This window comes from Drosophila willistoni (assembly GCF_018902025.1).
Source record: "Drosophila willistoni isolate 14030-0811.24 chromosome 2L unlocalized genomic scaffold, UCI_dwil_1.1 Seg72.1, whole genome shotgun sequence".
In the NCBI taxonomy this organism is placed as follows: Eukaryota; Metazoa; Arthropoda; class Insecta; order Diptera; family Drosophilidae; genus Drosophila; species Drosophila willistoni.
In genome coordinates, this window is record NW_025814049.1 from 507,961 (window position 1) to 531,799 (window position 23,839).

Here is a 23,839-nt window from a genome sequence, read left to right on the forward strand (position 1 = left end):
AAATACGTTAAGTTCAGTTATAATACAATTGATCTAAACAAACCCTTGTTAATTTTTTTTTTATATTAAACAAATTCGTTATCAATATGCTATTTATTATGAGCTAATCACTGAAGCACAGTCTTCAATACCAGTAAAAGTAAAAAAACACCAACCAAATTTGTTCATATTCTAACATAAAAATTTTATTCCATAAAATGACTGTAAAAATTACTTATAGTCTAAAGGCATTATTACATTCAACTGCCTACACTCCCAGGACTGTTTTACAACATTTTTACACAATTTTACAAAAATAATACATCATAAATCATATTAAAAAAAAATTAAATATTGTGGACGATAAGTTTTCATTCATTTTTTGTTGTTTTTTGTTGTGGGAAAACTTAAACAATTATTTCAATATCCGTTTCGATGATTAACTGAAATCGAAGATTCAGAAAGTAGCATAGAAAATAGCGTTAGGAAAGCAGTTTTTCAGCAAGCTAAGGATATAGTTTTAGGAATTACATGGGATTATTTTTTTATAGTGTGTGTGGATGTGAATATATACATATGAAATTACATACTAATCATTCAATATGAATGAATGCGTTTTGGGGGAGGGAGGCAATTCATATATATATATATAGTTAATTGTAAGTATTTTCTTTTAATCAACAATCTGTTATCTTTGTGATTTTTTTTTTTTTTTTACGATATGGATGTGCAAAACTGGGTGACATTTGCATGTTATCCCTTTGCAGTCTTTGGAAAATGCAAAAAGGTATTTGATTAATTAATAACTTCGATGTTTCAGTTTCTTGTTTCACATAATGCAGCAAAAAAAGAATAGAAAAAATAAAATTGAAAACACAAAAGATATTAGTCAAATGAAATAAGTGAAAGGAAATTTAAATTGACAAAACAAAATAATATTAATCATATTTAAGTTAAGAGATATGGCAAGATGATGGCATTTCAAATTAGTAATGTAGTTTGGTCTCTCATTTTCTCTCTCTGGCAATCGATCTTCATTGATCATCATCAAATCATCTCATTCTCCATATTTGAGCGAACATTACGGAGTACATTGTGGGTTTTTAGTATTTGATTTTTAATGTCTTTTTCAACTTGTGCTTTTGCTTTGTTAGCCAGTCGTAATTTTTCATAGGTGTCTTCAAATGCGCGCTTGGTGCGTGTTAATTTGCGCCTCAATTCGGCATTTTCTTGATCTACCTTGGCACAGTCATGAGCAGTTTGAGTTGGTGCGGCATCTGTTGCAATTGCCTTCTTGCTTTCCGGTGATAGTTGCTCTGAAAAAGATAGAGAAAAGTGTTGAATTTCGAGGGTGGAAGCTTGTGACCTCTTTACTTACCATCTTTAGTCGTTTGAGTGGCCTGTTGTTCAAGTTTAAACTCTACAGTTTTTAATAAAGCTCGCTGGGTGGTTGATAGTTCAGCGCTGGAAACACGTCCTGCATCACTTTCTATTCCCAAATCGGGTGAAGAGTTATTCAGACGCTGGGCCACCACAGCAGACACTGAGGGCGCCAAGGATAAGGGAACCTCTTCGGATGTGTAACCCGATTGTGATACATCGCTGCTCTGAGAACGACCTTTCTTCTGTAGTTGCTGCTGCTGCTGTTGCTGTTCTTGGCTCTCTTTAAGAGTCTTTAATTGTGTTTTCAACTCGTCCAAATGCTTTTCCAATTGCATTTTGTCATTGTAGGCTTTGGTTCGCTCCATAACTGCCTTGGAAGCTTGCAGTGTGCTTTCATCCAATTGCTTCTTAAGGGAACGACTGGCCAGTTCATTCTCGACCAGAGTTTGTTTCAATTCTTTCTCATTCTCTTGGTGATATTCGAGAGAACGTTGTAGTTCCAGTAGTTGTTGTGCTTGCTCCTGATAGATGGCCATTGCCACCCAATCACGTTCCAGAGCCTCTTGATGTTGTCGTCGCACCTGTTCGAGTTTTTGCTTAGCCTCCATTTGGCATTGTGACAACTGATCTTGAGCCTCATGGGCAGCTTGTGCGTGTTGCTGTTGCATTTCAGCAATTTGCTGTTGAACGGCTTGTAATTCCATTTCAGTGACCTGGGCGTCGGCTGTAAGAGTGCTCTGTGCCAATTTAAGCTGATCAATTTGCTGGGTCTTGAGGTCAACAAGACGTTGCAGTTCAATCATGGCCTGATCCTCTTGGTCACCAATGGCTCGCAAATCTCCAGTCAAGCCTTCATTAATCGTACGTAACTGCTCCAGCTGTTGTGAGAGGTCCATGCAACGCAGCTGTTCTTGCTTATATAGATTGTCTAATTCAACCAGTTGACATTGGATGCTCAAAATACGTTCATCTCTTTGGGCAATCTGCTCCTCCAACTGGGCAATACGTTCGCCATACGCCTTATTGCGTTCCTGACGGGCCGAACAACTGGGGGCATCACTTTCGGATTCGCTTATTTGTTTCTGTTGCGGCTCTCTGGCAGAGTGCTCCTCGAGACCAATGCGAGCCAGTGAAACTTTACGATCTGGTTCCGACCATGCCTCCGATTCACTTTGATTGTCGATTGATATTTGCGGCGGCAGGGGCAGAGATCGTCGCTCCTTACGCACCCCTCCATCGTTTGTGCTGCGACGTTTCTCTTTCTCCAGCTCCCGTTTAAGAGCCTTATTCTCGGCCTTTAGATTTTCAATGGTGTTGGGATTTGAACTGGCCGCATGAATCTCCTCGTGTGAGTTAAATGTACGATTGCTAACATTAGCACCCTCGGTATCCAGAAACTCCGATAGATTGCACAATTGGCTAAGACTTTGATCGGCAAGCGAAACACCAGTAATGGATAGAGTCATATTCAGGCTCTTGGACAAATCCAGGCTACGATCTACAGCCTTGCGTATGGCATGACGACGATCAGCAGCCAAGACACCCAAGACGTCCTTGTGCTTAAGCAGGGAATTCAAAAATCCAGCCAATTCTTCAAGACGATTTGTTAGAACACCACAGACATCGGCACATTCCAGTCGCCATTTGTTGGCACTCTCCGCATCGGCACGGGCCGAACTTAATTCATGCTGCAATTTGGCCACCAGTACACTAGTCTCTTGACTTTCACCCAAACGCTTGATAAGCACATCGATTTTCAATTGCAACAATTTGTTGCGCTCCAAAGCTCTATTGTACTCCGTTTCTGTGAATGATGTCTCAGCTGGGGAGCCCGAATCTTGGACTGTATCAACTCCAGCAGCAGGAACTGGCTGTTGAGTCGCAGCTGCCACCAATTGTGTAAGACGCTCCACTTCACGATTCTTCTCCCAAAGCTCCCTATTGACAAGATTTTGTAAATTGGCCGTTTTCTTTTTGACCTCCGTTTGTAGTTTTGCAATAGTTTCCTCATGTTTGGCAATTTTATTTTCCAAACGCTCTTTAAGACTATGCGAGATGTCCAAGGAACAGGTCTCAGTATCGCTCAGAGATCTGCGCAATGAAGTTGGTCCCACATCTGGTGATGATTTGTCGTCCTGAAAGTTGAAAATTCTCTTAAATACATCTCCAAACTCAACTCATCAAGCACACTTACATTCTTTGTAACGGACTGCAATTTAAGGATTTCCTTCTCCTGGCTACTCAACTTTTGCATTAGCTTCTGTATGGTGCGACAGGCCTGCTCATGGATACGTTCACGTTCTTGCAATTTCTCTTGAGCATCTTGAAGTTCACAGATTTTGTCGGCCAACTCGGCGCCAAGTTCACGATTGTTCTGAAAATATTGGATCCAAACGAGGAGGAGGAATTAAATTCTATCTGTCTGTTGGTTTATTCTTCAGAAAATATATTTTGGATTTTATTTTTTTATATAACGTGAAATTTAGCCATATCTGCGAACGATCATATCCGATGATCGCAGCCGCTCTGCAATGTAAACAAACTAATTAACCACAAAAACAAAGGAAAAAAAATACTACAATAAGAGTTGTATAGTGAGTGACGTTTGTTCCTGGAAGTTGCAATTCATCACATGGAGGCCGATGATGATGATGATGATGATGATGATTTTGTACTGCTGGTGGTCAAACTTGATACGCTACATTGGCAACAGTTTGGACATAACACGTCGTTCATATGGAGGTCGGCAATGTTCCTGCTGATACGTCTACAACTCCTACGATGGTATTTTATATGAATTGGAGGCCCATCACACAGCAATATATTGTGCAACTTTAGAACAAGAAACGTCAATCTAATTGCGAAGTGCCCCAACGTAAAAGGAATTGACGAAATCCATTGATTGTCGGCGCTGAGTAATTGTTGATCGGATTGGCCACAGGCATTTGATAATGCTGGGTATTCAATGACATCGTTCCCGTCATTGGATGACTCCCGCGCTGTGGACAATGGCGTAAGTTTAAGTTGATCTAAACGATATTCAGCAGCTGTTTGGATCACCTGTGGCCGATTCTGGTTCTGTGCCTGCAACTGCATTTGCATTGGATTCATCGGCACTTGCAGTTGCGGCACATAAAAATTTGTCGGCTGTTGTGATTGTTGGGGTGGCGGCAACGGCATCGGCATCGGTGGTAGCGATTTCTCCGATGGATTATGACTGCCATATAGTATACTGATCGATGAGAAATTGGAACGCATCGAAGAATTGCTGGCACTACGTTCAACGGAGCAATAACCATTATTCCCAACCCCTCCATCCATTTGTTGTCTAGCCAGTTCTCGCTGCTGTAGCCTGAATGTTTCTTTTTGATGCAAATCGTTTACACTTAGCTCACGAATCATATGATTTTCGTGACGCATTAGATCAATTTCACCATTTAATTTGCTAATCAATCCCTCGCACTCAATGAGTCGTCCAAGCAGACGATTATACGCCATATCCTTTTGCTCAATGGTATTCTATATGTTGTATTTGTGAGTGTGTGCGTTTGTCTCTATGAATCTCAGTCTTCAATCGAAGCCACTCTTTTAAACTCTACTTACTTCCATTAACTGAATGGCCTGCCTTTGAGCATCGATCGTTTGGTTGGCATCAGTCGTGGATTTATGCTGATATACCAGCTCATTCTCAACATTGGCCAAAGCATTCACTAAGCGATGATTCTCATTTAAACAAGAACTCAATTCGCTCTTTTGTGATCGTATGGTTTGCTAATAAAAATTTGTCCATAAACTGTGGACGCTCTTAAATCAAAAAAAAAAATCCTTAATACTTACATTTGCCTGATTGCTGGATTCGGAAGTCTGGTCGATTTGCTCTAGAAGTTTGGCATTCTTTACGGCCAATTCTTCAATCTTCGCTTCACACGTTTCCAGCGACTCCTGACGCTCCTGCAATGTCTTTTCCATTTGCTCGATTTTCTGCTTGGACTCGGTATAGTTTTTGTCAGCTTCCAACAATTGTGCCTCCATTTTTTGTACCTAAAACGAAAATTACAATATTGTGTTGAGTTTAGTTTTCCAAAGAAGAAATTCTCAGTGTTACCTCCGTCTCCATGCGTTTAAATCTCCGACAGGTCATTGGGGATGCACTGGTGTCCGATGATTGTTGGTGGTCGCGTATGTGTTGCTGCAGTTGCTCAATCAAAGCCTGACTCTCCATATCAGATTTCTTTTGTATCTCCTCATGACGCGATATAGCTCTGGCTGCATCTTTCAGCAATTCTGTCTTATCCGCCACAGTCTTGCGGAGCAATTCAATCTCAACTTTTGAGTCTATCAACTGTTTTGACAGATTATCCCCGCCTGGGCTATTCGCTTTGCCGCCCGGCTGACCCTCTTCCAAAAAGTAAATACGTAACTTTAGATTGAAATTCTCCTTGCGTAAAGCAGATATCTGTTCCTCAAGCTCACGCACAGAGCGCCCCTGAAGGATCATGGGCGATTGATTGCCGCCTGGTGGTCGATTCACATCGAAGCTGGCATCTGCAAGTAAACAAGATACATCAAAAACCATTAGAAAGTCTAATCATTTAATCAATTTGAATTATAACCATCGTAACTAGATGAACTTGATGAATGCAACTGCTGGGGTGATATAGAACCCGCCGATGAGCGAGTTCGCCTCATGTCTGTAATGGATTCAATGGGAGTGGGCGAAGACTTATACAAAAAATAGAAAAACCAATTTTATCGGCCGATTTACGTATGTATTTAGTTTGATAAATGTGTGCCTATACAAATTTCTGGTTGACTTAAAAAATTATACTCATTTTTGGCCTACTACAAGTAGCCTACTAAACTACTTTTTCCATATTTTAGATATTGACTTTGACAAGCGACGCTTTTTATTTCTATATTTGATTAAGTAAACAATTAAAAATAATATTTATAAACAATTATTTGCAAGCGATCCAATTAGCTTTATCTATGAAAAATATAGATAAATTTGATGCTCTACACAGAAGAAAGCTAAAATTGTATTTTACATTATCCCATATTCATTTATAAAGATTTCGGAAAGGCTTCTTTGAGGAGTTAAACGACTTCTGGGATTTTTATCTATCCCAGACACAAATAGGGAAATCTCAGGTATGACTGCTCTAAATTATTAAATATTTATTTTATAAAAAATCAAGTAGCTATACTCACATGAATTTTCCATGGTCACATCTTGAATAACACTGGGACATGTGCTGCAAAAACAAAAACCAAACAAAAATTATGAAAAAAAGAGTCAGAAAAAGATTCAATTAATTATTAAGAGCAAGTCTCAATTTGACCTTTGAGCTAAATATAAAAAAACAACCAGAGAATGGCAATTAAAAGAGTAACTAATTTTGGCATATTAAATTAAATATGTTTCTCCTTTATTATTCTTGCTATATTTTTTTTTTGGCAGTGATGATTTAATTGGACATAAACTAATTTAGTCGCCTTCATTGAGCATAGTTTGAGGCATTCCAATGGATGAATTAGTCGTACAGTCATCAGAGTTCAAGTCAATTGTAGCATTTGACTGAAAGCACATGTCGATGGCTTCCAGCTCTGTGTTGTTGCAAAACTCTGCATAGACCGACCAGGCAGACCAGCCCTGTAGACTCTTAATCAATTGAGCACACTGCACGGCCATTGTGATATCATCTTTCAATAGATCTGTACAATTCGTATTGCATTGATTGAATGCATAGTATTCAGTCTCATTTGGTGGAGCACACCAATAGCGATCACTGATCTGAAAGAGTCCATAATCCTTGGATCCATCGTCATTACGTGTTCCAATCACATGGGTGTTGAGACGACTCTCGAAATCAGCTATGCATAGCCAAAGGGGCAACTCCTCTTTGACCACATCGAGAATATAAAGTTGTCCAGCCAGATCGCAACGTTCTAAACGCCGAGCCAATGGATGAAAGGCCATTTGCAGAATGGCCATCAGGAATAGTAATAATAGTTTGTAGATGATTCTCCCTTTTTGTGCGGCTATCGTGTCGTCCATTTCAACTCAGATCCGGTCACAATATGTTTGGCTTAAGTAAACACTGTTTATCTGCCTGGTCTCGTCTATGAGAAACAAACTTATGGAGCTTTATTCTCCAAACCGGTTTCAATTATTTGGCGTTTAGAAAAATCTACTAGGCACCTTGGACTTGCTATTAATGCTAGTAATTAATTAAGTATAAAAAATACACACTTTGTTTTCTCTAATGTTTTCCAACTATATTGATCTACATTTAAATAAAAAAAACACACACAAAAGAAAATTCCATTACGATCTTGCCACAAATCAAGTGATGCGTAAATCTATATGTGGGTGTGCCCCTGCCTTAATGGTAAATATTTGGTACACAAAAAAAATTCACATTTCAATGATTACTAAATTTACTTGAAGATTTTTCTTTCGAATTTAGCTCTTTTTAAATGGTTTTCCTTTTTATATGAGTTTGCACATGAATAAGCACACAATAAAATAGTAAAGCTTTAATTATATATGTATATATGTATATGTATCGAATTTTTTTTTTCTTTTAAATTGAAAATTGAGAGCAATGAAGAAGTTGTTTATAATAGAAGAGATTTCTTCTAGATTATGACTATGTTTTGATAATAGAACAAGAGGGGATTTCTTCCTTTTTAAGTAGTAGTACAACAGTAACAAAAATTTTTAGTGAACAGCTTGTTTTGGTTCAGTCCTAAATGATAATTCTCTAAAACAAATCCCGAAAGTTCGATTAAGAGAGTTTTATGGCATTCAGGATTTAGTAATAAGATTACTAACTCCCTAACTTCCGTCTAAGGGTAATGATATTCATTTCTTACTCAACAAATTGGCAAATACTTGTCTTGAATAAGATTATTCTTTACATATTTACTAAATAAAACCTTCCGTGTCAAAATAATAGATATATTTTAACCACATTTCGTGACATGACTTTCAATTGTTAAAGTTTCTATTGATTCATATGAAAATTTTAGTTATTTCCCATCTTAAGTGTATATCCAAAACTTACTTGAAACTATGTCCAGAATTACTGGCTAAGGAGTAACGTTTGAAGGGTGTACTGGGTCCATCATTTGAATTATTTAAAGAGGTGGAACGAAAGTAGCCCGCCATTTTATAATTTGTGGTTTTAACATTTAATGTAGTGTTAATTCAATTTTTTTTTGGTTTCATTTACTTAGAAGTTCACAGTTGTTTTCTTAGAATTGATTGCTGCTTGTAATGCTATATGTGAATATATATATATATATAGATATCACTTAAATAGATCTCTTTTTAAGAGTAATCAGTTGCAGTGACAAGACACGTCACCATCAGTCTTTCTTTTTGTTGTTGTTGTTGTTGCTGTTGGTGGTTTTATTCCCTGAATACTTTACATTACGTATACGTCCCATTGGGGCGACCAAGCAAGACTATGACTCATACACTTGTACACTTCAAAAAAAAAAGAGTGTACATATATCCAATTAGAACCAGGAGCTTCATCCAAACAGAGACAGCTACACACACACACACACACACACAAACACACACAACTTACAGGGAGAGATGTGGGCCATACCTAGAGATTTGTATCTCAATTTTAATGCAGCTGCCACAAACACAACGACCACATTCACCAGAGCCAAAGGTTTATTTTGGGAATTGAGCAAAAAACCGTGAAAAAAAATTACAAAAATTGCAATAGGTGCAACACTGGCCAAAAAGGTCGACAGCAAATCAAAAGAACCAAAAATATATGCTCTAAAATATTTGTTTTGTAGTTTGTTTTGACATCGCATTGCCACATTCATAGCTATGGTAACTATCAAATCAATTGGTCTAACAACAGGTGGACAACAAACTCGAACTTGAAGTATAAAGTCAATTTGAATAGAAAGCGCGCGCGCCCGCGCCACAGGTACTTCAAATTAACACTTTATATGGCATCTTACCTGCCTAGACTACGACTACTCTCTACCTGGAGAGTGTGTCTGTGGTTGAATTAGGTGTCAAACAATTCTGAATACAGATGCCATACATATGGCGCCTGCCTTAAGGGCCATAAATGCACAAATATCTATGAGGATGAGCAGGGAAGTGGTATAGTTATTGACAGATATATGCCTGCATCGATTTGTTTGTCTTAATTTATGCTAATAATGTTATACAAATCAACTCAACTGTACTTGCCTTTAGCCTATTGCATTAGCCAAGAGATCATTATCCTCCACTAGGGTGGACTTTTATGATTCACTAGAAGCATACATTTTCAATTATATACTTTGAGTAGCTTATCGCAGGGTAAGTTCTTGAAAATTTAAACCGAATCTGACCCCAATATTGTAATCATTAAATTTAATCTATGTTTTTGTAAAACAATAAAACCTTCCACTTAATGAACTTCTTCTTCTTCAGCTATTTTTTGATCTTTGTAAAATGAATTGCTCTACAATGAATAAATATTTTGATTGATCATTTTTATTTCATAACGAGTAATGCATAAAAAAATATATTCAACTTTTTGAATATAATATATGCAGAATGTCAATAAATTCTCCACCGCATTCCGATTAAATATCAAACTTAAAAGAACTATACTATAATATATGTACTTATTAAGATGGTATCTTCAGAATATCAAAACTATTTTGTACAAATTTTATCCATAATTGGCTAATATTCAAATTTATGCGGTTATTTAAAACTATAAAAGTCTTTACTCTATGTCTCTTTTAATATGTAAAACTCCAATCTGATACTTTGATCATTGTATCTGTTCGGCATTTAAATCTCAAAGAATCTAAAATTCTCTAAACATATGGTTTCATATTTTCAACCCTAAAAAAGAAACTTGCAGGATGGAGAATTGATGCCGTTTTTCGATACTCTTGAACAAGGATAGTTGAAGGACCTTTTATCACTTGAAGGATGCTTTGTGTTTGTGTGTGTGTGGCAGAGAACAAAGGCAATTTTGCTACCGCATTTGTGTTAAACTCTTTTGATAAAAACAAGTAATGTACTCATCACATTTGTACGTATATAAATGCATATATGTATTTATGTCCGCATTAATTGGAATACTTTTCCGTGACTAAAATTAGTCGCCACAAGCATCGCTCTGGCGACATCGAGAAAACTCAAATCAACAACAACAGCAACAACAACAATAAAAGGGGGCAACAACAACAATGTCTATTCATCTATATATATATATATGTATATATTTGTATGATATATGTATGTATTTGTACACAAGTTTTGTGTTGTGAGTTTTTCTTCTGTTCATTTCAATCATCAACGAGAGCATCGGGGCAGCATCCCGTGTATTATTTGATAAACGAGACACGGACACGGACACTCCGGCTGGCAGCACCAATTTTTATCCACAAATTACAATCCGATGCTTCATTATAAGAAGGCAATATAAACAAATGCAATCTCACTTATATATGTATGTACGACGACGATTACTCGACGATATTTTACATATACAAAAAGTCTGTATATATATATATATGTATATAAAGCGACTGATAGGCAAAAGCACAAGCAAACGAGTAAAATGAAAGCGAAATAAACAAAATTTTAAATAAATTGTCTCTTTTCCCGAAGTCTTAATAAACCGAAAGTCAGAACATAACTGAAATCGGAATCGAATTGAAATGCGCTGCAAACTATTCCGGAGAGAAAATGAGAATGAGAGACGACACACCACACACTGAGAGCAGCAGCCCGAGGAAAATGCGCTCAGCAGATGTTACGCATTACGTACGAGGAATACCCATTCCCATTTAACTCGGGGGTGGGATGGTCACACACAGCTAGACATTGCAAATGTGTTGGTACTCTGCTCTTCTCGCACTTTGCGTTTGTGTGTTTGTTTTGGGGTGGGTTACAACAACAACGACCCTGATATGGACTCTCAATGCGGGCTGTACCTCCTCCAATATGTACGATCACAAACTAATGATCATTAACAAACGGAACACAGTGGAAGAAGCAACGTTATTATTATTTTTGTTATCCTTTTGCGGTTACTATATAATTCTACTTACCCGTCAATGCTCTTAGATAAGGCTTCGGCTAGTTTCCTCAAAACCTTGCGTTCTATTTCGGCAGCCCCGTTCTCCTCCAGAAAATTGGTAACTGTCTCAATTAGCGTTATTTCCTTCAAGGACGAGGCACAGGTGGCATTGACATCGTTGCCACCACAATATTCTCTAAGTGGTTGCTTAGATTCATCCATGTTCCTTAAACACTGGATGACGTTCACAGGATTTAAAAATTTATATAGAAGATGCACAATTGGAATTGAAATTTTATATTCCTTTCTTTTTTTGGAAAATTTAGCGCGCTTGTCAGCTGTTTTATGGCGTCGCTGCTGTGTGACCTTAATGCGCAATCGCAAAAATGGCGAGTGTGGCAACACTGTCAATTGAATCGTGGCAACGCTATACTCCAGCTATGGAACATTAACAAAAATTTACATTTCCTGATAAGAAATAATTGGAGCACACAGGTAGAGACAGGCAGACAGGTAGACAATGATATAGAAGAAAAAAACGGTGCCATACAAAAAGCACACCTATCACATCCATTCCACACGGTAACAAGACCAAAATCGAAAGGCCAAAGAAATGTTTGCCACATTGAAAAATAAAATCAAGGAAGAGACTGGCGAAGATGTCAACTCCACGTCAGGTGGCGGCAACAACAACAATAACAATTATCGTTACCGCCTACGCAGTCGTCGTGTTAGCATTAACTCCAACTCTGCTGATGATGAAGTAAAAATTTACCCCAATGCGGTCTATTTATAAGTCCGATTAAACACTTGCCATTTATTTACAGTCTGAACAACTTGCTCACCTGCGTAGCCAATGCAACGAGCTTACCACCAAAGTATCGACATTAACCCAATCTCTGCAACAGCTACAGGAGGAGAAGTTGCGTGTGGATAAGACTAATGAAATCCTATTGGAAAGCGTACGTGTCGCTCAAACGCAGAAGGATATCTATTGCGAAGAGCAGGAGAAAATACAGAATCTGCAGCAAATGGAAATTGACAAATTGAAAAATTTACTTAGTTTTCGAGAACAAGAGGCTATGGATCGGATGAGTTCCATGCGCCAACATTCGCAACAAATCGAAAATCTAAGCCAAGAGGTTGAACGATTGCGTCCCTTTGAGACCATAGCGGAGGATGTACGGGATGAATTGGAGCGATTGCGACATTCGGCTCAACAGGAAAAAAACCATTTAACTACCACTTTGGCAGCCGTGCAGGAGGAGAACCGGAATATGCGAATGCGCATGAAAATTGTCGAAGAATCGCGTTTAGAGGCCGTAGGCAAATTGAATGCAGAACAGCAGGTTCAGGCCTTGATACGGGAACATAAGCTGCTGGAACAGCATCTGGAGGAAGCACATCTGCAGTTGTCTGACATAAAAAGTTCATGGAGTGGGCAAAATTTGGCCCTAGAAACACAAGTTAGTCGTCTCTCCAAGCAAGTGGCCGAGGAGACATCGGAGAAACGAAAAGCTCTAAAATCACGAGATGATGCCATTGAGAGTAGAAAGCAAGTGACATTTGAGTTAGATAAGGCAAATGAAGAGATTCGACAAAGGGATAATAAGGTATGCCAATAAATTGTCTACATTTTACATTTGATTTTACAATTTCTTATTTTTCGTAGGTTAAGCTTTTGGAAGAGGAAATAGATGAACTAACTTTATCGCTGCGAGATTGTCGAGAGGAGAACGAACAACAAATTCTATTTGAGCGTAACAAATCTGTGAGTATTTCGACTGAAGCAGATGCTTTTACTTGGGATCCGACGTACTAACAATTTAAAACTGAAAAGATTTACTTACCTCCCTAATTTAATTACTGTGCCTTAACCAAAGAAATTTATGTTTTGATTGGAATTATGTATTTATATTTATGTGTAGCTGTTATTAATCTGCATTGCATTTTCTTTTGTTTGGTTATTAAACAAGTTTGATTGTTACACAAAATGATAAATTTTAAAAAATGTTTTATTCAAAATTCGAATACTTGAAATCATAAACACAAACAGAAATAAGTATAAAACTTTGATGTTAATTAGTTATTTTCAAAAATGCTTCCCAGCAAATACTCGAAACAGAGACCAAGGATCTTAGTCAACGTTTGGCCGCAGCTGATGAACGTTTTAGTGAATATGCCGCCAATGCCGAGCAGGTGTCTCGCAAACTAAGGGACCAAGTGAATGAAAAACAACAGCAGTTGGACGACACACAACTGCAATTAGAATCTGAAAAGGAAGAGAAATTGACTGCTCTACTACGAAATGCCGAAATATCTCAAAACGAGGAACTACTACGAAAGCAATTGCGATTAGAAAAAAGTGAATGGGATGATTTACAGGAGCGAAACAAGCAATTGGTAGAGGATGTTAATGGGGCAAAACAGGCTCTTCAAACGCTATCCGATTCAGCTGAAAGGCAAGCGCAAGAATTAGCCAAATACGATGGTGTCCAAGAGGAAATTGTGGAAAAGAATAAGGTAAGCCAAACAGCTAGAATACAAAACATGCCTATACTAATTTTTTGTTCTTCATTTTCGTAGACAATAAAAACATTAAATCAACGATTGGGCGATCTCAAGAAGACACTGCAAAAGGAATTAGGGCGTAGCGCACAGTCAACGACTGAAAATGAATCTCAAAATCAAGGTTTAGGTGCACATAGAAATACTAATACAACGGTTGATAGTCGTCTAAAAGGCAATAACAAGGCCAATTGCGTCATTATGGACGAAACGTCATTTATTTATTTGAAACACGTTATTGTCAAGTTTTTGACCAGTAGAGAGGTAAGTTCAGACGGGTGGAAGCACCCAATAATACTGATTTTGATATATGCAAATATATCCTTGATGCAGGTTGAAGCCCGTCATCTAGTTCGCGCTGTGTCCACTCTTCTGCAACTAACTCCGGAGGAAGAGAAATTACTTCATGATACTTTAAGCTGGAGAACGAGTTGGTTTGGTGTCAAACCAATTTAAAATTTAAACGTTATATTACGATTAATCAGTTAAACACGAATTCAACAATAATACTAACTAATACATTTGTATTTATAGTCTGTAGTCAATTTAAATTCGAAATCATGTACATATTACATACATATGTATATTTATGTCACTGTGTTATTTTTTTGTTCTCATATACCAATCATTCCTTTATGTTAAATACTATTATTTATTTTTACCATTGTGATTTTTATAAAGAAATAAAAATTAAACATATAAAGAATTAAATTTTTTTTTTTAAATTTAAAAAAGGGGTCACATGGTTTGGTCACACTGCGCAACTGTAGTAGGCGCTCCGCAGTTAGTCAACACTGGCAACGTGGCAACACTGGTTATGTCTCTGGGAAACGCTGGCCGAATTGCTGCTTGTTGGTAAGTTAAAGTTGTTAAAAAATTGTGAAATTGTATCAACGAAACGAGAATAATCAATGAACATGTGTCTGAATTTAGGGCAATTTTAACTGTTGGTGGTGTATACGCGTTTGTCTTGTCAAAGCGTTCTGTTGAGACCCGGCGTTACGAGAGCATGCAGGTGCGCGAACGCATGCGGAAGGCAAATAAAGGGGATTACGACTATACAACCGCATCGGACAGGCGATTTGAATAACTTACTGTATATATATTTTAAAAATTAGATTTTAAATAATCAACCAAAAGTACAAGATGGCAATGCCCCAAATCAGTGCAGCCGATCAGGCTAAACTTCAGCTAATGCAAGAGATGGAAATCGAAATGATGTCCGATTTATATAACCGCATGACGAATGCATGCCATAAAAAATGTATTCCTCCACGTTATTCGGAGTCGGAGTTGGGTGAGTTTCTAACAATCTGTCTGTTTACACCCAGTTTAATTTATGATTTTGGATTTTGGTAGGCAAAGGCGAAATGGTTTGCATTGATCGTTGTGTGGCCAAATATTTGGATATTCATGAGAAAATTGGCAAAAAGCTAACTGCCATGTCCATGCAGGATGAGGAACTGATGAAGAAAATGTCCAATTAGATCTGTTTGTTATTCCCGCAATACACCAGTTAAAGCCACTGTGCATTTCGTTATACATTTTACAATACAAATAAACAAAGATGCCTAACTACAAAGATTTATAGTTGATAACAATAATTCAAAAAGTTGTAACATAACGTGACATTTCTGGCAGCAAAACGCTCACATCCTCAATGTTGTTCTCTAAGCCACTTTCATCTGTGGTGTTAAGTTCGCTGGTACGTACACTATTTTCCCAGTCCGAGGAATCATCATTAGCCTGACCAGCTGCACCTGCGGCTTCATCTCTGTGCTCTCTCCCCTCTCGGTCATTTAAATTGGTTTGACTGGGTATGGCCCCTGCGACATCTGTAAAGTGCAGCGCCTCATCTACATAGATGTTGCTTTGTTGCGAAGCCAATCTTTGTAGATCCATAAGCAGGCTAATGGGATTCTTGCATAGGTTAAGCATATTTAGAGCTTGCAGTTCCTCCAACTCCGCTCGTGTAGGCATCTCATCAATACAATTGTTATTCAAAAACACAAATCTTAATTTGGGCAAGACTTGCAGAATGCGTGGTATACGTCGAAGACGATTTCCCTTTAGATTCAAATGCACCAAATTGGTCAACTGAGCGAATGTATCTGGAATATCCACTAGTTGACATCCCTCGGCTGTAAACCAACGCAGTTCAGCCAGGTTACCGAGAGAGTCGGGCAAAGATTGCAATGGATTTCCTCGCACACCCAATGTTTCCAAGCGTTCGCAATTTCGCATTTCTCTTGGCAGTTCCTCTAGACCAGTATTATTGCACCAAAAGGTCTCCAACACAGTCAGACATCCCATTTCCGGAGGCAATCGTTTGATATTATTGCAGCTAATATTAAGGAATCGTAAACGTGTCAAACGACAGATGCAGATGGGAAACTCATCCAGTTTATTATAGTCCAGTGTCAAAACTTGTAAGCGTGCAAGATTACCCAAATTACTCGGAAACTGAGGGACAGAACAGATAGGCAAATTTACATACATTTATAATGTCGATATTTTTCTTTTGCTTACGGATGTCAGTAGATTTTGATTGAGAAACAATTTTAGCAAACTTTCGCATTGCTCGACTATACCTGGAATCTCGGACATTTGAAAATGGGACAGATTCAGCGAGAAGGCTTTCTTAGCCAAGGCATCCTCACAATTTGCCAGTATGTAATTTGTTCGAAAAAATTGGCACACTCTTTCCATAATTCAGTCAACTAAAATCTACACTTTTTGCTGTAATAAAATTTGCATATCCAAAACTATATACATATATACATCAATTTATTAAATATATCTTACAGTTACATATAAACTTACTCTGTTTTCGTATACAAATTTTCTGTTTACTCAAAACCAAATAATATAATTTCAATACATGTCTATATTATGTATGAAAAAACACTTTGTTTAGCTTTCCCCAAAAGTGCTAAATTTATAAATTACATTTGGGGTTCGCCAAAAATTGTCTATATGTACTTTTGTATGCTTTAATCCACTTTAGGATGGTCATAAATTGAAAACGAAATTAATCATGGTATGGAACATTAGCAAATTAGTTTGGAATTTTTCAATTACATAAAACCGCTGCGGATGCAAGCGGGCCTTTATAATAGTCAATAATGGACAGTGTCGCAAGCTGCACCACTGTACGGTCCATGACAGCAATGAGAAAAATTCAAATGGCGAGGAAAAGCTAAATCCAAAAGAAAATCAACTCGTTAAGGATGGTAAAAATACGCTCACAAATCAAAAGCGTAAAGTTCTTTGGTATTCAAGAATTTACGATACGGAAGTTAGACGTAGGGCTAGAGCTAAAGCTGCACAAATTAAAGCCCGCCTTGATAACATTTGTGAATAATAAATAAAAATAATAATAAACAAAATATATATATTTTTTTTTGAAAAACATAGTTGTTTATATAAGTATTTAATTTAAGTATATAACTGGACCGTTAATTGACGTGATTTCGAAAAAAAAGAGTTTTTAACTAACGAGACGGAGCGGGCGAATTCGCTCCATGCAACTCCTACCCTCTCGACTCGCACATGGCGCTCATCTGCGCTAACATTGTTTTAATACCCTTGCAGAGAGTATTATAAAATTGGTCAGATGTTTGTAACGCACAGAAGGAGACGTTTCCGACCCCATAAAGTATATATATTCTTGATCAGCATGAGAAGCTGAGTTGATATAGCCATGTCCGTCTGTCCGTCCGTCCGTCTGTGCGTATGCGTTTTACTCAGCCGTCTTAAGAGCTATCGGGCTGAAATTTGTTTTCGGGGTTTTTTATTACCCGGGAAAAATAAAGTATGAAAACCATCAGGATCGGACCACTATATCATATAGCTCTAGAAGAACTAGAAGAAACATTTTTATAAAAATTGGAGTATGCTATGAAATTTACATATGTGATATAAAACCCCAGATCCCAAAATTTGAATGTGATCGGATAAATATAACACAAGTTACAGTCAATATAATAATCGGCTCTGCTCCCAGCTCTGCCGGCAGCGCTGCTTGCTGTCTACTACGTCTTTCGTCATCAACAAAGTACATGCATACACACACAGACGCAACGCTACATAAACTGTATGTGTATGCGTGCATTGCTTTGCTTTGGGAATGAGGAAAGAAGAAGAACAAATTGCAAAATAGAGAGTAAAATTGTTTTGTTTGTATGAATTGAGTTTCAGAAAACAAATTTTGAACATGTAAAATTATTATTACCAAGGACTGCAAGGGTACATAAACGTCGGCATAGCCAATGTTAGCTTCTTTGATATTTTATACTTATGTTTATTTGCAATCCTAAATAGACAAAAAGCAGATACAGTCGAATCTCGATAATTCGTACCCCGTTCATTCGAAAACCTCAATATTTGGTGCCTTGAAAAAACTTCGTTAATAATATAACCCGTTAAATCGAAACACTCTGTAATTCGTTAAAAAATTCTGTTCCCTTGACATTTTGAATTATCGCGACTCGACTGTATTATCAAAGGTAACCATGAAATGGGGGTGGAATCACCAGTCCGTCTCTGGTCTAAGTGGCATGTCAAAAGACTGACTTCAAACGTCTGGTCTACATGCTTTTGTCCAGCAGTTTGGGGCTCAGTGCAGTATCAGGGAATCCCAGCCTGGAAAGGTACCGAATGCCACATCTCCGCATCTCGCACTTAACTGACTGTGTGTTAAGGTCTCTGTGGATGACTGAGTTACATATGTCTTGAGTGAGACATTCCATCTTCGCAGCCATGGTCTAAAAGGTTAAGTTGATCCTGCATGATTTCTATGCGAGGTATGATTTTAAGATCATGTAAAGCGATGTCTATCGTGCCAAACACGGACGAAGGCCTGCTTGAAGTCCAGGAAGACGGCGGGAGCTTAAAGCTTGTCTTGGGAGGATCGGAGCACCTTGTGGACGATGCGGTGACATTGCTCTGGGGTGCAGTAATGCCGTCGTAAAATTAATTAATGTTCTTGATTGATTGATATTTTGGGTAATCTATTTAATTATTAATTTTTTAAAATGACACAGTTGTGCACAATCGGCGAATCTTTTTAAAAATTGCTATCTAATTCCTTGTTCTAACTTACATACATATGTATATGTATCTCTCAACATTCAAAAGTTTTTAAAAGACAAGTATATAAAGTAAAAAAATACAATTTGGTGATTAAGTCTAACAATAAATCTTGTTGACTTTATATATTAGCATTTTCACTGAAAACTGGAATAATTAAATTATTATTATTATTATTGACAGTGGCAGGTGAAGCAAAACTTGACACTAAGTAATCAATATAATCTCGTAAAGACAACAAAGCAATGGGCAAATCCCAGGGAATATATATATATACTGGTATATATATACGTACATATATGAATGCAAGTAAGAACACTGATTGTGATAGAAAAGCAATATAGAAGTAGATTGGAATCGCCCAATTGTAAATAAAACCTGTTCTTCTACATAGATTTTCTAGGAATTGGGTTAGGTCAAGAAAGTTGGATGTCTGTTTTGGACATACTATACACATAACTATGTTTGCATCTTTTAGATACATATTTAGCATGAAAAACAATACTAAAAGGTTTAGCGAACCTTCTGTAATAGATATTTAAACCTATTACTTGTACTTTATATATTATACCTAAACGATTACTGATTATTGGAGGTCAGTGTATGCCATTTGTAAGGCTGTCTTATTGTGAATTTCCCATTAATGCACGCTCTGTTATCAAGTTGTGGGGAATCTCTCAGTGAGCTTTCAGTTGAGTTCCAGTATAAATTCATCTCCCTGACAGCAGTTAGACAGTCAGTTCCAATTCAAACCTCGCAGCAGCATTATGCGTTCTTTGGGCTTAATATTATTATTGGTGGTGGTCGCGCTGGCAAATGGCCAACCCCAGCACACTTATGATGGACGCAATGGACCACATGTCTTCGGTTCACCTGGTCAACAGGTTTATATACGCGGTCAGAATGAAGGACCCTATCAAGTGGATGGAGTTGGTGGCACTTTCCAGAATACACCGCAACGCGGAGAACATGTCTTTACCGACGAACATGGCAATACTTTTGTCCATCGCAAAAATGGAGGCGGAGTACCAGGTAAATTGAAACTCAGACAGAAGCTGACAATTGTTATGAACATAGAGAACTTTCTATTATAGCAACTCATAGTATTAGCGGGCCTGCTGTGACAGCTACCCATGGACCTGGATTGGATAATAGAAATACTTATAGAACTGTTTCAGCGGGTGGGGCTAGCGCAACTCGTCATAGTCGAGATACTTTTCAAGTCAGTAGACCGGATCGTACTGTAGTTTTCAACACAGGACGTCGTCGTCGCAGTCCCGACTTCGTTGTGAGTCGTCCGGATCGCGTTGTTGTTGCCAGCGGAGGAAACTATGAAGTCACCCGCAACAGTCGAGACACCTTCCATGTCGAACGCCCTGGTCGTACTGTAGATTTTGACACTAACGGAGCCTACAGTGCTCAACGCCAACGCCGCAGTCCCGACTTCGTTGTGAGTCGTCCGGATCGCGTTGTCGTTGCCAGCGGAGGAAACTATCACGTCTCACGTAGCAAGCGTGATGTCTTCCAAGTGTCTCGTCCTGACCGCGGTGTAGTCTTCGATACTGATCGCCGTCGTCGTAGTCCCCAATTTATAAGTGGTCCAGATGGACGCTATGTTAATCAGCAGGCAGATACTTTGACAGCAGTTCGTCCAGATGGGCGCTACGTACAACTCAGTCGTAGCCGGCGTGACATTTCCGACGCCCGTGTTCAAGGCGAGAATTTCGTGGCTAGAGATGATCAGGCGGGAGTGTGGAATGATAATTTCTCTGTATGGAGACGTCCCGATGGTCGTACAGTTACTTTGGATTCAAACGGCAATGCTATTACCTCAGGCCGGGGACGGGCACCCCAACATGTAAGTAATATGCCAGTTCTTAAAAAAAAATAAATAAACTCATTGCAACAACTTTTTTACAGTACTCCGGCTGAACTGATTGTTAAAGTATATAGATGTTTAATATCCATGAAAGAATAAAACAAATAAATTAATTGATTTCTTAAAAATAGAGTTTATACATTATTACCATGCAACTTTCTAGATTTAAAGAAGTGAGAAATTACTATTGTTATTAAACGCAAGGTTAACAAATTATATTTTTAAGCTACTATATCATATAGAAAGAAGAAAAACAAGGTGAGCCACTATTGTTTCGAAATTTTCCGCGTTGGTAAAATATTTCTATATCGATAGGAGATTAAAGAAATCGATAGACAAACATATAAACATCGATAGACACCACCGATAGCATCACAAATTATTTTTCCATCACTAGTAAGAAGACACGGACGCGGCGGCATATTTATATTTTTTTATTTAATTCCACACTAAAAGGACACAGGTTTGAGTGTGTACATTCCTTAACATATTCACTTATTTACCTCTCAACTTTGGCGTATCTTAAACGGATAGGAACCCTGCCACAACATGGATCAAATGCTCAGTCCGAACTTTTCAATACCTAGTATTGGAACGCCGATGCATCACCAAATGGAGGCGGATCAACAGATTGTTGCAAATCCAGTGTACCATCCGCCTCCAGCAGCAGTTCCTCCATTGCATACAGAACCATCAGTCACAACATCAGCACAACAACAGTCACATCAAGCGGATGGCAATTCCGTCGGCGCCAGCGGCAGCGGAGGGGGTGGCTCACTATTTGGGCATGAGCCTACCTTGCCGTTGGCCCACAAACAAATGCAAAGCTACTCATCATCATATCAGCAGCAGCAACAACAACAGCAGCCTGGTGGTGGTGGATCGACCCCGCAGTCCCTTATGCAGCCCCAGACGCCACAGAGCATGATGTCGCATATGATGCCAATGAGTGAACGCTCTGTGACAGGCGCTGGCAATGCTAGCGATAGCCTAAGTAATATACATCAGACAATGGGACCATCAACGCCCATGACGCCGGCCACACCGGGTTCTGCTGATCCCGGAATCGTCCCACAGTTACAAAACATTGTCTCGACAGTGAATTTGTGCTGTAAACTGGATTTAAAAAAGATTGCTCTACATGCCCGTAATGCTGAGTACAATCCCAAACGTTTTGCTGCCGTCATTATGCGAATTCGTGAGCCTAGAACTACGGCATTGATTTTTAGTTCCGGCAAAATGGTGTGCACAGGAGCTAAAAGTGAGGATGATTCGAGATTGGCGGCTAGAAAATATGCAAGAATTATACAGAAACTGGGATTCCCTGTGAGTTCAAAGTCTTTTTAGGCCAATTTAGTGCAATTGTCTAATTCACTTTGTTTTTCCGCAGGCCAAATTTATGGATTTCAAGATACAGAACATGGTCGGCTCCTGTGATGTTAAGTTCCCTATACGATTGGAGGGTCTGGTTCTCACCCATTGCAATTTCAGTAGTTACGAGCCAGAGTTATTTCCAGGTCTCATCTATCGAATGGTGCGACCTCGTATTGTGCTCTTAATCTTCGTCTCAGGGAAAGTTGTGCTGACTGGAGCAAAAGTTCGGCAAGAGATTTATGATGCCTTCGACAAGATATTTCCGATATTGAAAAAGTTCAAAAAGCAGTCATAATAGGTTTAAGTAATTTTTCAGTGTGTAAGTCATATATAAATATAAAAATATAAAAAACAAAACGCGGAATAAAACTATTTGTAGTTAGTTGTATTTTTGTAATTATTCGTATAAAATGTAGTCCAACCTAAGCACAAATACATCCTCCTGCTCACAGGCATTGAGCCATCAGAGCGCCAACATTATCAAATTCAATTTTTTCTGTAATATTCTTTGTTTTGATCTTATCATCCTGAGTGGCGACTACCACCAAATCCTGTCCCTGATGTTTCCAGCTGTTGCGCTTAATCCAACTTTCCAATGTGGGATCTTCAATGCCGCCGAGCAACTCCTTAAGCAGATCCTTTTTAATAGTTTGGAATGTGGTGCCTACCACATGCGACACAAACTTGCGTATGGAATCATGGAATCCAGTTATGTGACGGAACATGGTACGATTAACCTCAGCCCGCTGCCAGAACAAGGTGAAGTCGGCACGTTCCAGTATGTCAGCCAAATCAATAATCGTCTGGACATTCTCGTCCTTCATCTGCTGGGGCAACAACAGACACTTGGCCATCACGAAGTCTGTGTGTGGCAAGTTGGTGAGACACTTCAGCAGAATGGTGTAGGTGATTTCGAAATTCAGCATATGTGGATTGAATTGATAAAGTTTTAGCACGGCCAAATTAGCTTCCAGATCGTAGGTGTTGTTCTTGGCCTGGTCCTGGACATACGATTCGAGAATCTTCAAATGATCCGGATTGTATCTGTCATGTAGGAAGTTTAAGGTTATGTTCCAAGCGTGTATTGTTATTGTTGAGGAACTTACCGCTCAATGCAACCCAACATCTCTTGGATGGTCTGACTTTGGCCATTCTCCATTTTCACCAAATGCGACATGTTTAACAGATTAATTTGTTTAATTTAAATGTGCAAAACTAAATATTGTCGTCGTCGCAAAATTCTTTTTTTTCGGCAGCGCTAGAGATGTGTGAACGTTGATAACAACCAAAGCATCGGTTACTTTCTAAAGTAGTCGATACCTTTTGTTATCGATTTTCCGATTCGATGAGAACTTGAGTTTATCGTCTGCACTTCAAAACCGTTACAAACATTTTTAAAATATTGTATGATGCCTTGACAGATATTTTAAATCTTAGAATATAAATTAAAAGTTACATAAAAAAGATTAAAGGAGTCCCATTCTAATAGTGACCCATT

General features: G+C 38.4%; 9 protein-coding genes across 15 annotated transcripts; 5 read left to right on the forward strand and 4 right to left on the reverse strand.

Moving 5' to 3' along the window:
- Window positions 1-340: 340 nt before the first annotated feature.
- Window positions 341-11,790, reverse strand: LOC6637943 (centrosomin). Of its 6 annotated transcripts, XM_023181782.2 has the most exons (8): window positions 11,461-11,717; window positions 6,574-6,617; window positions 5,468-5,907; window positions 5,200-5,403; window positions 3,557-3,736; window positions 1,358-3,497; window positions 1,219-1,295; window positions 341-422 (listed from the first exon to the last, which is right to left on the reverse strand). In XM_023181782.2, the coding sequence occupies exons 1-8, from the start codon at window positions 11,649-11,651 to the stop codon at window positions 387-389; spliced, it is 3,312 nt and encodes a 1,103-aa protein (XP_023037550.1). In that variant the 5' UTR covers window positions 11,652-11,717; the 3' UTR covers window positions 341-386. The 6 variants fall into 6 exon arrangements, with proteins under 6 accessions (XP_023037550.1, XP_002061069.2, XP_023037543.1 ...); XM_002061033.4 differs by lacking the exon at window positions 341-422 and having other exon boundaries at window positions 865-1,295; window positions 11,461-11,716; XM_023181775.2 differs by lacking the exons at window positions 341-422; window positions 11,461-11,717 and adding an exon at window positions 8,433-8,632 and having other exon boundaries at window positions 865-1,295.
- On the reverse strand, window positions 6,762-7,547 carry LOC26529984 (lysozyme 1B). Its single transcript, XM_015179371.3, has one exon. The coding sequence runs from the start codon at window positions 7,418-7,420 to the stop codon at window positions 6,851-6,853; it is 570 nt and encodes a 189-aa protein (XP_015034857.1). The 5' UTR covers window positions 7,421-7,547; the 3' UTR covers window positions 6,762-6,850.
- Window positions 11,791-11,854: 64 nt separating the features above from the next.
- Window positions 11,855-14,587, forward strand: LOC6637942 (golgin subfamily A member 1). Its single transcript, XM_002061032.4, has 6 exons — window positions 11,855-12,192; window positions 12,257-13,042; window positions 13,102-13,200; window positions 13,539-13,952; window positions 14,016-14,261; window positions 14,331-14,587. Exons 1-6 carry the CDS (start codon window positions 12,043-12,045, stop codon window positions 14,451-14,453), a joined length of 1,818 nt encoding a protein of 605 aa, XP_002061068.1. The 5' UTR covers window positions 11,855-12,042; the 3' UTR covers window positions 14,454-14,587.
- Window positions 14,588-14,792: 205 nt separating this feature from the next.
- Window positions 14,793-15,087, forward strand: LOC111518341. The gene is made up of 2 exons (XM_047010407.1): window positions 14,793-14,852; window positions 14,931-15,087. The coding sequence occupies exons 1-2, from the start codon at window positions 14,815-14,817 to the stop codon at window positions 15,085-15,087; spliced, it is 195 nt and encodes a 64-aa protein (XP_046866363.1). The 5' UTR covers window positions 14,793-14,814.
- A 56-nt stretch (window positions 15,088-15,143) lies between these two features.
- LOC6637922 (mitochondrial import inner membrane translocase subunit Tim10) lies at window positions 15,144-15,579 on the forward strand. The gene is made up of 2 exons (XM_015179326.3): window positions 15,144-15,294; window positions 15,357-15,579. The coding sequence occupies exons 1-2, from the start codon at window positions 15,144-15,146 to the stop codon at window positions 15,482-15,484; spliced, it is 279 nt and encodes a 92-aa protein (XP_015034812.2). The 3' UTR covers window positions 15,485-15,579.
- On the reverse strand, window positions 15,488-16,917 carry LOC6637921 (leucine-rich repeat protein SHOC-2). Of its 2 annotated transcripts, none has more exons than XM_002061030.4 (3): window positions 16,821-16,917; window positions 16,527-16,736; window positions 15,488-16,460 (listed from the first exon to the last, which is right to left on the reverse strand). In XM_002061030.4, exons 2-3 carry the CDS (start codon window positions 16,704-16,706, stop codon window positions 15,603-15,605), a joined length of 1,038 nt encoding a protein of 345 aa, XP_002061066.1. In that variant the 5' UTR covers window positions 16,707-16,736; window positions 16,821-16,917; the 3' UTR covers window positions 15,488-15,602. The 2 variants fall into 2 exon arrangements, with proteins under 2 accessions (XP_002061066.1, XP_046866362.1); XM_047010406.1 differs by having other exon boundaries at window positions 16,527-16,762.
- A 2,915-nt stretch (window positions 16,918-19,832) lies between these two features.
- On the forward strand, window positions 19,833-21,095 carry LOC6637933 (immune-induced peptides). Its single transcript, XM_002061029.4, has 3 exons — window positions 19,833-20,120; window positions 20,183-20,946; window positions 21,009-21,095. The coding sequence occupies exons 1-3, from the start codon at window positions 19,856-19,858 to the stop codon at window positions 21,018-21,020; spliced, it is 1,041 nt and encodes a 346-aa protein (XP_002061065.1). The 5' UTR covers window positions 19,833-19,855; the 3' UTR covers window positions 21,021-21,095.
- A 251-nt stretch (window positions 21,096-21,346) lies between these two features.
- LOC6637932 (TATA-box-binding protein) lies at window positions 21,347-22,831 on the forward strand. Its single transcript, XM_002061028.4, has 3 exons — window positions 21,347-21,430; window positions 21,502-22,293; window positions 22,358-22,831. The coding sequence occupies exons 2-3, from the start codon at window positions 21,517-21,519 to the stop codon at window positions 22,634-22,636; spliced, it is 1,056 nt and encodes a 351-aa protein (XP_002061064.1). The 5' UTR covers window positions 21,347-21,430; window positions 21,502-21,516; the 3' UTR covers window positions 22,637-22,831.
- Window positions 22,706-23,625, reverse strand: LOC6637947 (eukaryotic translation initiation factor 3 subunit K). The gene is made up of 2 exons (XM_002061027.4): window positions 23,448-23,625; window positions 22,706-23,385 (listed from the first exon to the last, which is right to left on the reverse strand). The coding sequence occupies exons 1-2, from the start codon at window positions 23,516-23,518 to the stop codon at window positions 22,788-22,790; spliced, it is 669 nt and encodes a 222-aa protein (XP_002061063.1). The 5' UTR covers window positions 23,519-23,625; the 3' UTR covers window positions 22,706-22,787.
- Between the last annotated feature and the right edge of the window lie 214 nt (window positions 23,626-23,839).

What these genes read in the sequence shown, in the direction of transcription:
- LOC26529984 (XM_015179371.3), bottom strand. Translation starts at nt 7,420, where the DNA reads ATGGACGACACGATAGCCGCACAAAAAGGGAGAATCATCTACAAACTA.
- LOC6637943 (XM_002061033.4), bottom strand. Translation starts at nt 11,651, where the DNA reads ATGGATGAATCTAAGCAACCACTTAGAGAATATTGTGGTGGCAACGAT. An exon ending in TTATCTAAGAGCATTGACGG is followed by an intron (nt 6,618 to 11,460) that starts GTAAGTAGAATT and finishes TTGTTTTTGCAG; the next exon opens with CACATGTCCCAGTGTTATTC. An exon ending in TGCAGTCCGTTACAAAGAAT is followed by an intron (nt 3,498 to 3,556) that starts GTAAGTGTGCTT and finishes TTCAACTTTCAG; the next exon opens with GACGACAAATCATCACCAGA.
- LOC6637942 (XM_002061032.4), top strand. Translation starts at nt 12,043, where the DNA reads ATGTTTGCCACATTGAAAAATAAAATCAAGGAAGAGACTGGCGAAGAT. An exon ending in AAATTGTGGAAAAGAATAAG is followed by an intron (nt 13,953 to 14,015) that starts GTAAGCCAAACA and finishes TCATTTTCGTAG; the next exon opens with ACAATAAAAACATTAAATCA. An exon ending in AGTTTTTGACCAGTAGAGAG is followed by an intron (nt 14,262 to 14,330) that starts GTAAGTTCAGAC and finishes TCCTTGATGCAG; the next exon opens with GTTGAAGCCCGTCATCTAGT.
- LOC111518341 (XM_047010407.1), top strand. Translation starts at nt 14,815, where the DNA reads ATGTCTCTGGGAAACGCTGGCCGAATTGCTGCTTGTTG. An exon ending in GGCCGAATTGCTGCTTGTTG is followed by an intron (nt 14,853 to 14,930) that starts GTAAGTTAAAGT and finishes GTCTGAATTTAG; the next exon opens with GGCAATTTTAACTGTTGGTG.
- LOC6637922 (XM_015179326.3), top strand. Translation starts at nt 15,144, where the DNA reads ATGGCAATGCCCCAAATCAGTGCAGCCGATCAGGCTAAACTTCAGCTA. An exon ending in TTATTCGGAGTCGGAGTTGG is followed by an intron (nt 15,295 to 15,356) that starts GTGAGTTTCTAA and finishes GGATTTTGGTAG; the next exon opens with GCAAAGGCGAAATGGTTTGC.
- LOC6637921 (XM_002061030.4), bottom strand. Translation starts at nt 16,706, where the DNA reads ATGGAAAGAGTGTGCCAATTTTTTCGAACAAATTACATACTGGCAAAT. An exon ending in ATCAAAATCTACTGACATCC is followed by an intron (nt 16,461 to 16,526) that starts GTAAGCAAAAGA and finishes TCTGTCCCTCAG; the next exon opens with TTTCCGAGTAATTTGGGTAA.
- LOC6637933 (XM_002061029.4), top strand. Translation starts at nt 19,856, where the DNA reads ATGCGTTCTTTGGGCTTAATATTATTATTGGTGGTGGTCGCGCTGGCA. An exon ending in AAATGGAGGCGGAGTACCAG is followed by an intron (nt 20,121 to 20,182) that starts GTAAATTGAAAC and finishes TTTCTATTATAG; the next exon opens with CAACTCATAGTATTAGCGGG.
- LOC6637932 (XM_002061028.4), top strand. Translation starts at nt 21,517, where the DNA reads ATGGATCAAATGCTCAGTCCGAACTTTTCAATACCTAGTATTGGAACG. An exon ending in TACAGAAACTGGGATTCCCT is followed by an intron (nt 22,294 to 22,357) that starts GTGAGTTCAAAG and finishes GTTTTTCCGCAG; the next exon opens with GCCAAATTTATGGATTTCAA.
- LOC6637947 (XM_002061027.4), bottom strand. Translation starts at nt 23,518, where the DNA reads ATGTCGCATTTGGTGAAAATGGAGAATGGCCAAAGTCAGACCATCCAA. An exon ending in ATGTTGGGTTGCATTGAGCG is followed by an intron (nt 23,386 to 23,447) that starts GTAAGTTCCTCA and finishes CCTACATGACAG; the next exon opens with ATACAATCCGGATCATTTGA.